This window comes from Empidonax traillii, unplaced genomic scaffold, assembly GCF_003031625.1.
Source record: "Empidonax traillii isolate 1590-97213 ecotype Southwest subspecies unplaced genomic scaffold, ASM303162v1 scaffold560:size1140492, whole genome shotgun sequence".
NCBI classification, from domain to species: Eukaryota; Metazoa; Chordata; class Aves; order Passeriformes; family Tyrannidae; genus Empidonax; species Empidonax traillii.
Window position 1 is genome coordinate 211,096 of NW_020955753.1, and position 12,093 is coordinate 223,188.

At 37.6% G+C, this 12,093-nt stretch overlaps 1 protein-coding gene across 8 annotated transcripts in view; it reads right to left on the reverse strand.

The window, feature by feature from the left end:
- The window catches only part of FAT3 (FAT atypical cadherin 3), a 412,789-nt gene that overhangs the window by 124,166 nt on the left and 276,530 nt on the right, over positions 1-12,093 (reverse strand). For all 8 annotated transcript variants that reach the window (XM_027897770.1, XM_027897769.1, XM_027897771.1 and 5 more), the window contains exon 4: positions 8,413-8,474. In XM_027897770.1, the coding sequence (XP_027753571.1) occupies positions 8,413-8,474 (62 nt within the window). The remainder of the gene's footprint in view (positions 1-8,412; positions 8,475-12,093) is intronic.

Consider the following 12,093-nt stretch of genomic DNA (forward strand, 5'->3'; position numbering starts at 1 on the left):
TAATATCAAATGTTCCCTGCCCATTTCTAGCAGACTCACTGTCCAGTGAAACATGATTTTGTGAAAAATATACTGGGGGCAGTATTCCACTGTAGATGATGAATCTCTCATCATATATATTGATGAACTGGAAAAATCAAATGTTTTCCATGAGGAAAGGAGGGAATTAATAATAAATGAGCTGTGCTTTCTTATTTTAATATGCAAAAAAATTAACACAAGCCTACAGTGCATATAGAAAAGGTCTATAAGCTATTCAACTAATTTCTATCATTGTCAAGCACTCGTAACAAAAACCCAACATTTTGCGTAATGAGTTATGAAGATTTTTGATATAGGAAGCTCATTAAAGATAGAAAAGAGGACTGCTTTTCTTCATTGCTATTGATATCCTGAATCAATAAAATGTATTAACCTAAAAAAGTGTGAGATTTTTAACACTGGACCAAAATCTTGACAGGTAAGAAGTTCCATACTGTATCAGTACTGAACGGCTTAAACACTCTCCAAGAGAGGCCAGAATCAGACACTATGATATAAATGATGCACTGATGGAACTGTCAGTAGCATGTCTGTCCTTGACATCATTCTGGTGTTAGCATGTTGAAAGCATTCTTAAGAAAATAAATCTAATCTTGAGAAATTTAAAAGAATGAGGTTAATATTAGTGAAAAAATAAAGACTGAAATCAACCACTAGCACAAGGCAAAAAAGCAAACAAAGCATGGTCAGGGTTTACTTAACAGTCTACAAATTCTGTGGAAATGTCACAGACATTCTTTGCACATCTAGTCTCTCAAGACTATTGGTGTTTCATTGAGTAACTGAAATTAGCTGAGGGCCATCACTAGTATTTGATATATACAGACCCATTCTTGCCCCTTTCCTTTGGTATATAGATTGTGTCATCAGAGTTGTGGGCACATTTCCCAATGGCTATCTAAATGTAATATAGAATATTAAGGCCTTTAAACACACAGTTCTTTTTTTTTTTTTTGATCCAAACTTAATTTGCCTCATTATTATAAATTTATAGAAAGTTTTTTCTTATTTAATATGAAAACAAAATTAAAATTCCAGATGCATGAATAAAAGTTACTAAACTCGGTTTTCCCAATGCTTACGCTTTGTCATTTGTGTTACTTCTCAAGATGCTATCTAAAATAAAGGGACATCTGGGAACCATTGAAATTTGAAGAAACCAAAGAAAAGAGAATAATCTGTAAAAATGCCATGCCTTAATTATTTTGCAGTTTAAAATTTCTGTTCATATCTCTTGCACAGAGACCGCTCATTTAACAACTGAACTAGCAATATTTTCAGTTATGCACTTGATAATTCTTCATCTTACTAGATCACATAAGTTAGAGACAGCCGTCTAGCTGAGGAGACCACTCATCACTGCAGACAGATGAGTCACACCAGGACTTCACCCATATTTTGCTGTGTAAGACTTTCTACCTGAATACACACGAGAAGCAGTGTGCAATGTCATATGCAAATCTGCCTCTGAAAGAGAGTTTTAATCTCCAGTTATCTCCTGCCTTTGGAAAGTTGGTGGCTATTTCTGAAAAGAGCAGCATGACAGAAAAAAAGAAAGTATCTGGAGGGGAAGGTGAGGTGGGGCAAGTGCAGCCCATGCATCTCTAGAACAGTGATGCAGAGGAACATGGGGTACAGGATGGAAATCTGTAGTGTGGAGTGAGTGAGCTCAGTGTGTGCCTCGTAAGCCCAGAACTCGTGTCTCTGCTAGATCTGGTACCACACTGACCTGTCCAACAGGCAGCTTTCTCCTCTGCTGATAAACCCAGGAGAGCTTGTATGAGATGAACATGTTTTTAATTTTCAATAGAACTGCTTATTTTCTTCCCTTTCTGGCTCCCCTGCCTTTTTCTTCTTTTCCCCTTTTTTTACTTTTTTCCTTTTTGTTTTTCCTGTAACTTCGGAGTTGACATTGAAGTTCATCACGTGGAGTGGACATGATACATCTTTGTCTTTTTAGAAAGTTGCCTCTACATACGAACTGTTCAACTAGAAACATTTTCAGGTGTCTTAGAAATAATTAAAATAATTCTCTTATTTCCAGCCAGCACAGGCAATAATACTTTTCAAGCTCAAGTTGGAAATAAGGATGTTTACCTATTTTTTTTAAATTTCCCTTGCATCTTCTGGTAGGCTTCAATGTTAAAACGGGAAAGGCATGTGCTTTTGGAACCATTTAAACCTCAGACAAAATGTTCGATCAGACACACTGCCTCATTTTTACACCATCACCAGCATGTCACTGAGAAAAAATGCAGCTTTCTCTGCCAAATGTGGGCAATGCTAAAGAACCATGAAACAAATGCTTACACAGATTCGTAATCCAGGATTTAAGCAATCAGTGTTCTGTACAGCACTATTCAGCTACATAAACCCAATGAACTTCAACTTTTGTACTTCTCCTGTAAAAATATACATGAGCATATTGCCACACGGCTGCCTATATTCTTCAGAAAATGCTGCAGTTTCTCACAAAGGACCACTGACTTCAGGCATCACCACTAGCAAAGGCTACAGCCTAACTGAGCAGGCTCAACAGCAAAACAAAGTTAAATTTGTTAAGTTCTTGTGTGGGAGATGCTGGAAGAAAAGAGGAGGATGGCGGAGAACACAGCACCAGTCCAAAGCTGAACTACCAGTGTGGTGTTTGTGGGAAGAACTGAGAGGTAGTGCTATTTTTAAATGTCACTTTTTGAGTTTTTACACTCCTTCTCCCCTGCAAACTACGGTCATAAAGTTTCCAGCAGTGACTTCCACTGTGATATTCCCGACCAAATTCCAAGCAAATTAAATTATTATCCTTCTATCACTATTCCCCTCACATTTACCATTTCCCATTAAATGAGTGGAAAATCGAATTCTTTTTAGAAGGCTTCAATTACAGCAGATGATTATGCTACCCTCTAATTACTGCATATAAATACATACCATGTAACACAGTTTATTGTACCCTTAGTGTACTTACAGTAAACAGAAACCAATATGCTTCATCCAGCCCATGTATTTTGACACTCACATCAGATTTAGCAATTTATCTTTATTACAACCCCTTGCACTGTTACTGACATCGTTTTCAGAGCTCTGCTCAAGTACCACAGCAGGAAGACTGATGAAGCTTGTATATATTGATTTGTGACAAAAGCAAGGCACTTGAGAGGCATGTTACTATTCTCACAGCACTAAGTTGGCTAAAAATTAGCTGCACTAAGCCAATGCTCTAGTCCCACTTCTCCTCCTCATTAATTAGGGTACATGACTTGGACCTTGAAAGGCTAAGGCTGCAGTAACACTATTTTTAAACCCATTGCCTTCAGTTTCTTTGTCACTTCAGAAGAGATTTAAAGTTCTGACTATGCTTATTAACAACTACTTTTATTCTTTAGAGACATTTTGAACAGACAAGTTTTCCACCAGGACAAATGTTAAAAGATAATTTCTGGGTGAATCTACAGTGGTAAATTTAAACGTAGTTTGGAGGAATAAAGATATACTATGGATAAAGTTTTCAAAACTGCTTAAATGACCTAAGAGCCTGCACCACATGTGCTTATCAAGGAGAAACTAAATAGCCTCAGCACTTTAAAAGCACCAGTTTAAAATATATTGCTTCCAAAAGGATGCCGAGGTCATGTCTAACTATTGATAATCCATCCCTTCCATCATAAAGTTTCAAAGACTGTTGCTAGAATTTCACACCAGTCTTTAACTCTTTTGCGTAGTTCTTTTGCTAAACACAGGTCTTGCCCCAGTAACTTCCAGCAAGATGAACTCCTCAGCGGCGGGTGTGTTTTGCAGAGGCTTTCTGTGCTGGATGTAACAAAGCATCTGCTACAGTGTATTCAAAAACTTCTCAGGGTGAGAAAGCATGTGCTCAGATGCACTTTCCAGGCTGAATGTGCAAGTCAATGAAGTGTAGCCTGGATTCAACAATCCTCTCCCATGAAGCTGTCATGTACACTGGAAAGCAGACCAGGGCCTATTCATATTCTGGACATCTCAAAATCAACCAACACCACACAAGGGTGCAGATTCTGCCTGAAATGGTTTAATTTTTTCTGCTTATTATCATATCTCCATCTCTCCAGCAGCTGTTTGCATAAAATCACGTAGCAAAATAACTAAGAGTTTGTAAAGCTGTCAGATCAGGATTAGAAGGCATGTACAAAAAATGTAGGTAGAAAAAACCAGCCAGACTATTTTTTGTGCTTTTTTCCACAGCTCAAACTCCACTAATATTCTCCACTTCTAGCTTCCTCTTTTTAGTAAAATCAGCATAATACAAGAGTAGAAAAAGGGAAGTTGTTAGCAGAGAAATTATCAGAAGACAAGTCATATCCAGAAGAAGGAGGATGAAAAAGAAGGAAAGAAGAGAATTACGTGTTCAATTTTTTAAGGAGAATAAAGAAAATCATCTGAAAGTTGCACCTCACTGGGAAATACATTCGTCTTTTCATTTACTTGTGAAGCAAGCAGGTAACTCTCAGGATTACCTTTCTTCTTTCAGATGGATACTTAAACACTTCACCCCAAATACAAAATCTTTGAGAAAGTCTGTGAAATAGAAAAAATGCTACTGGCTTGCTTCATGTGAGAAAGTAATGTAATCAAGTGGTCATTTTCCTCCAATTTCAGGCAGAACCATTCCATTAATAAGAATCCACTAAAGAAAGAGACCATCCTGTATAAAATCCAGTAACACCCAGTTTAAAACTAAGCAGAAAAATTCTACCTGATGGCAAGCATTGAATAAAACCTGAAGCTTTGGAGGACATTACAAATGTGTCAAAAAAATTAAGCCCCCAAGTTAAGAACTTAAGAAAAAAAGCATTTACAATGTCAGAACCAATGCAAAATCTGAGAGAAGAAATACTACTTGTTCTTCTCTTCACAAAATGCCAAAGTTAAAAAAAAATTCAAAAAATCCTCAAACAATATCACCAAAAACCCCAGAAAATCTCAATTATTATAAAGTGGACTCAATTTCTGACTTCCTCATGCACCTTTTGGATCAGGGTCCAGATACATTTCTGCCCTCACTTTGGGACATATTCTTTGATAAGTTGGAGCCCTGTGACAGCAGCCTCCAGGTACCATTAAAAAATCCATGTGGACACAGGTCCATATATCATGTATCCAAATAAGAAAATGAAAGGAGGAAGGAAGAAGAGTTGCACATCTGACCTGGGCCTCAATACTTAAGTTTGCAACAGAATTCTTGTGTACTTACAAAGGAAATCACTTAGATTCTCCTTTCCTAAGCATGGCAGCCCTAAAAATATACATCCTGCCCTTGCTGGTCATTCATATTTCCTCTGGTACGGACAGGAACAGATAACTCCAGAAGAGCAGCTCTAAGCCATCACAGACGGCTGTGATAGGCAGTGGAAACAAGCACTGGCACCAAATACAACACCAATAACTAACATCTGCCATCTTATTTCACTTCATTTTTCTAAACACTTCTCTGAAAGAGGGGGAAATACTGTAAGTAATGAAATTTCGTACGTAAGTACTGGCAGGTACCTACAGGGTACAGTGTCTCTGTCAAATGCAGGTAGGCAAGAGGCATGCTTATTAAAAATAATTAAAAAGTTGTATCTAGGAAAAGTCAGTCAGTGCCCCACACACGCGCTGGTCAAAGGGGAGCAAGGGTTGCTAGATCAAGTGCTAATCAGAGCTTTTCACAGGGAGCCAAGTTTGCTCTCTTTTACATCAGACAAACTCCTGGAAGAAGGGTATAAAATGAAGCTGGAAGGGAAACACTGTACTACTGGGAGACCACGGTTGTCTGGGCAATTAAAGGCTCCCCAGGGGGTTAATTACACAGAGACAGACAGGCATTTTAGAAAACGTTTCTCAGTTTGCCATGAGAGCAAGCACAGCTTGACCAGCCTGGCTCTGGATCCCAGCTCATGTGCCTATGCGCAGCAGGAACTGCTCCCCCCAGGAAGCAGTAAAGGTCAGTGTTTCATCACCAGCTCAATTGGTCAAAGGATCAATCTGGCCACTGGGGCTGTGTCTCTACTAGAGTCTGATTCCCTTTTTCTGAACACCGCTCCAAGGTGGGTTTTACAATGTGGTTTCCCCACTTCTGCAGGACACCCTGCTCAAGTGTTTATCTTCTAAGTAGCCTGCCCTCCACTTTACTCTCCATTCACAAGCCTTGGAGCAGCCTATGACACAAATTTCCCTGTATTAAATCTTCAGTCCTCAATACCTTGCAGATGGTTATTTTTGCAAAGCAGATAAAATTCAGGGGAAGGAATACATTAACTTGTATTAATGACTAAAGCCAAATTCCTATAAGTAACTAAATTTTTCTTTTTGCTATTAATTGTAGCACTTTCCTATTTGTAGGGGAATTCCCTACATCCTATGGAAAATGTGAATTTGGCATGTTTCACTAAGGTCTCTGAGGCAAACACGTAAGTCACAGAAATACAGAATCACAGAACAATTGGTGTTGGAAGGGACCTCTGGAGCTCATCTAGTCCAACCTCCCTGCTAAAGCAGCTTCACCTAGAGCAGGCTGCATAGCATTGCATTCAGGCACATTTTGAATATTTCCAGAGAGAGAGAGACTCCACAACCCCTCTGGGCTGCCTGTTCTAGTGCTCTGCCAACCCTTACAGAAAAGAAGTTTTTCCTTGTATTCAAATAGGTCTTCCTGTGTTTGTGCATGTTGACCCTGGTCCTGTCATTGGGCACCACTGAAGGGAGTCTGGTCACATCCTTTTGACACCAGCCCTTAAGATACTTATAAGCATTGATAAGATTCCCTCTCAGTTTTCTCTTCTTGAGGCTAAAAAGACCCAGCTTCCTCAGGCTTTCCTCGTAAGAGAAGTGCTCCAGTCCTCTCATGGACTTTGCAGCCCTCCACAGGACCCTCTCCAGTAGTTCCTTGCCTTTCTTGGACTGGGGAGCCCAGAACTGGACACGACACTCCAGATGCGATCTCAGCAGGGCACAGTAGAGGGGGAGGATCACCTCCTGTGCCATGCTGACCACACACCTTCTTAATGTGTCTCAGGACACCATTGGCCTTCTTGGCAACACTGGCACACTGCTGGCTCAGGGCTAACTTGTCATCCACTAGGATGCTCTGCCAAGCAGAAGAGACTTAAAGACTTAAGATTCTCATCAATAGATATATTTCAAAATCAGTGCCCCTTTCATTCCATTTGTGATCTATTCTGACAGTATAAACTGGAAAGCTTGAAGCTATTGGAACACGATTACTTTACTAACTTTCCAACTTTCCAACTAATCCTAAAAAGGGAAAAATCCTTTTATTTCCCTCCATTTATTTATGGCATGAAAATGTAAGAATCTACAGTGAATTATAAGGAAAAAAAAAGAAACAACCCAAACCTGTACAGTAATAATTAACCTTTCTCTCCAGTGTTTTCCACTAACCAAAACAATTTAGTATTTCTAGCAAACAAAAATAAATATGCAATATGCAAATGTACATTTTCCTACATTTTGTTGCCAGATAGTGATTCCACTGGGAACTATTTTGTCCAGATGTTTTTTAGCTTGTATGGATTTATAGAGAATTTCCTAAGATCATCCTAGGGATGATTGATTATGTGGGACAACATGGCTTTCTTTTACTTGTACCAAGAGGAATCAAGAATTCCTTATTTCACAAATAGACAAGAGGACAGAGTCAAGGATCTTTTACCCAAAGGAAAAAAAAACAGCATGATGTACAGCAATGTGAGAGAAAACACATGTGGCAAAACCAGTAGTTTACAAGTATATCACTCCATATCCAACATTTGTGAGCTACTTAAAAAGAGAAACATTCATCACAAGGGCCAAGAGAATGGCTGACACTCCTTTTAGAAAGCAATTTTTAATTTGAAAATTGTTGTTAATAGTCCCAGCTCATGAAAGCTGAAAAAAATTCACTGATTCTGATGATGCAGCGAATGTGATGAAGGTCAAAGTTTGCTTTCATCCAAATGTTTATTTTGATATGTTAGATTCAAGATGCAAAACTTCAAGCATGTTTACCTGAGAGACTAAAAGTCCTGACAGGGTTGGGGTCATTTGACCTATTTTTAAGAAAAAAATACTTTGCTCTTCACATTCTGTACAAAACCAAATTTAAGGGCTACAATAAAAGACTTAACTGAAGTAGACTACAGGAGGAAAACAAGTGTGTATATTCATTTTTTTTCCTGTGCTTTTTGAATAGCAAAATGTTCTATTTCTTTTGTATAATCAGGTGATTCTCGGCTTTATGTGAGTCTGTTATAAATGAAGAGAAGGCAGAACACTACTCTCCTGGAACAGGAAGAAGTGATTTTAAACTAGAAAAATCAGTTAAGTATTCAGCATATATTTTCTACTTAATCTTACCTCCAAAAAATGTTCTGCTTGCTGTTCTCGATCCAATTTTCTTGATGTTGTTGTAATCAGACCTGTGAAAAAAGGATGATATTTGATTGTCAATACCTGTTGAAAAATATTTCTCTCTATCAACCCGAAGACAAATTTATTTTTCAAACACTCAAAAGGAAAAAACTATTTGAAGCTATATTAGACACAGATTTCTAGACATCTATCAAGCATTTGATTCTCAGTCCAACCATTATGTGTAACAATGACTCTTTAATGAAAAATACTGTGAGAAAAGTAACTGAAAAACAGTTAACTGTGTATCTACTGTTAACATGCTACATTTATTACAGTGAATAAAAAAAATTACTAAAATAACTATTTGTCTTATAATTAAGGGTTTCAATGAATCATTTGCATTTGACTGAAATCTTTCTGTAAAAAAACCTCATTAAAGATTTCAGAGTTCTCAAACAATTAGGATGATAGGATGCTGATTACTTCCATGCCAAGAATACTTGACAAAGAAGGTTATTTCTGTAATAAGTACTTGTATACATAATGATTTCCAAATGTAATCATTATAATGCATTAAAGGTTTTGTACTACAATTTCATCAATTTGTTCCATGCTCAAATTGAGTCTTTAAAATAAAGTACCCTTTTACACGAGGATGATCAAGATATCTTTTTTTTAAGCAATGTACTTTCACGAATGATTAAACTCTTTTGAGATTTCTACCAAGAAAAGAAAAAGAAACACTTCCAAAGTTCCCTCAAGAAAAATGATACATATCTTCTATGAACACAGCTTAGTTTTTTTATTTTGCTCTTGTTAGAGATTGAAAGCGCAGATTTGAGTTTTCTCTCATACAAAACATTGGATAGGAAAATGCATCATGTGCTTGTTTCCTACAAGCAAAGGGATCAACTTTTCCTAGAGATAAAGCTGATTTTAGAGACAATGCCAGTGGACCAAATTGTACTCCAGAATTTGTCATCTCTAAGATTATCAAGCAAAACAAGAAAATAAATTCTCCCTGGATTACCTACTCTATTTATTTATTTGATCAGACCAGCCAAGCATCTAAACACAAATCCATAGTGACCTTGAATTCTTAAAAAAACCCATCAACGGCATCTTACGTCTACATAACACTTTTAGTCCCAGAAGGCTTCTACAGCTGCAACTGCTCATACACTATCACCTTCTCCCTGGAGGAAAAACTTTATCTGTTTTTGTGAGAAGGAGAGAAATATTACTTTGAGTAATGTTCATGAAATGAACACAGGGAAGTGCACTCTGCTTCCAATATTTTAGACTCGTTACAAGATCTATCAGACCACAGAAGTGACACCCAACAGGAGGTCACAGAAATCATGGTGCATCACTAAAATAACATGGAAGAACCTGGTGCTGGCAAAAAGCTGAAAAAGCAAAACAACTGGTATTGCATGCATCAAGCAGTTGTAAGTATCCAAAACAGTTACACCATATGGGAGACATCTACTCACTGCAGGAGTTTTAAACAGACATGACAGCACAGATGATAAATTTGTGTCATTCACACAAGATTCCCCCATGCCTAGAAAGAATGCAAAGATGCAGGCAAGAAATTCCTAATTATGAAAGAAGTTCAGCCCCAATAAATTGATAAAATAAAATTTCAGATTTGAAATATCCCTATTCATCACATGCATAGTCACTGTGGGTATTTATCAAGCACAGCCTAACCACAGTTAGTAATACTGTAATTTTTATATAACATTCCACTTCCTTCCTTCCTAATGTGTCACTGTGAACTCTACCTACTTCCTTCTTAAACAAGAAATGTCTAGGTGTAAAGTATAGAAGGTCTCTGTGCTCATCACCTTCATCAGGCAGACAAATTCATCTTCCTTTTGAAGAGCAACAGCTAACATCTGAAACTGAATATGAAAACTGTCAAAATAAGTAGTACTTATCTTTCATTGGTAAAACTAAAGCTACTACTTCTTCTACCTCCTTGCAAAACTACTGTTATTACTAAGGGATTTTTGTTTTCCTTTTTTCAAAGTAGAGTCTTTTTGACTGCAATAATGGTAAGAGTGCCTTCATACCTGAATTTCCTTCTAAAAGAAGTGTATAAAAAATCTCCAAGACAGAACTGCCTGTATTTCAAATGCAGCAGATCTTAGAAGATTTAGCACTCGGACTCAATAGCTGATCCTAAAGGGCAGGTAGCAGGCCATCACCATCAGTTCTGCAGACCTGATTGTGAAGTTTGGTGATGATGAACCAGTACAACTGATTGTTTTTGCTTTAACGACAGTTCTACATAAAATTGGCCATTCTGGGCAGTTTCCTTAGGATGTTAAAATGAAGTATAGAAATAATTGTTAATATGTATATTCCTGTTCTCTGAGGAACTGTCCCATCCGACACTCATGATGGCCTGCCTCATTGCAGTATCCTGGTTGCTCCCTTTCACATACATTCCTGAAGTTATGAAGAGATCATGCTGTACAATGCTGCTGTTTAAAATATGGCTACACACAAAATCAGGTGTCAGTTACTTCATTTATTTAGTTATGGTCATGTATTGGTATGAATATGAATCTGGTCCTTTCAGATTACAAAACTGTATTTCAAGAAATTCTGAAAAGCAATCATCAAAACTGAACTCCTCTCCCCCTCTGCCAGTTATGTCTAAGACTAGTCACAGCTTTACCAGTCCAATCTCAAAGAAATTAATTTCCTGGGTTTTGTGAAAACCCTGGCTGTGTTCCTCCCTCCTGTATTCAGTACTTCATGCCATAGATACATAGTAATAGCAATATTTAGCAGGATGTAGAACATTATTTTTGAGATACTAGGGCAACTGAGAGAAACTTGACTTTGCACAAGAGACCATATCCCAGTTTTAGTTCTTATCTAGCTCCATTAAATTGTCATAATCTGTTATGGTGTAAAGGCATTATCTAAAGAATATAACTCACAGAAAAATAAACCCACAGAAATTATGTTAGGTTGCACTCCTGCTTATGACAGAAAATCACAAGGGGACAGTGATAAAAAATGACCCTTCCTTTTTTGCCTATCTTCAGTATGTGCCATAGCCCTCATAGACACAACCATCTGGACAACTCCCCAAAGCCAGCTGGGAAATGTAGCATGCATTTATCAAAAAACAGTCAAAAACACTAACAAGATTCAAAAGCTGCACACCTATCAAATGGTTTCTCTCAAATTTCTAGGGAAACATCATGGTCCATCATGGAGATATTTATAACTGTTATCTTTGAGAACATCCATGAAAGTGAAGAGGAAAACTGTATTCAAAAGAAAAGTTATTTCAACTGAAACCATCAGCTCACAAGCAAGGTTACGTCATTATGTTCACAGAATTTCATACTTTTCTTTGACTTCCTGAGTTAAAATATCTCTCTCTGCATTCTGCCACATCTGTTCCTCAGACCATATAAATAAACTGTCCAAAACATTGCTTGACCCAATATTTCAGCTTGCAGGTAACTATATATTCTTACGTATCTCGCTTTTCTATGATACCTGCCACTTTTGCCGTTGGAGTATTTTCCCCATCTTAATAAATGAATAATTATTGTTCCCCTTCTGTTACGGAGTTCAGAAATGCTGGAAGGTGAACAATCTCACCCCTCACAACATGTCCCATTACACTGCAGGACATGGTCACAAGTCCCA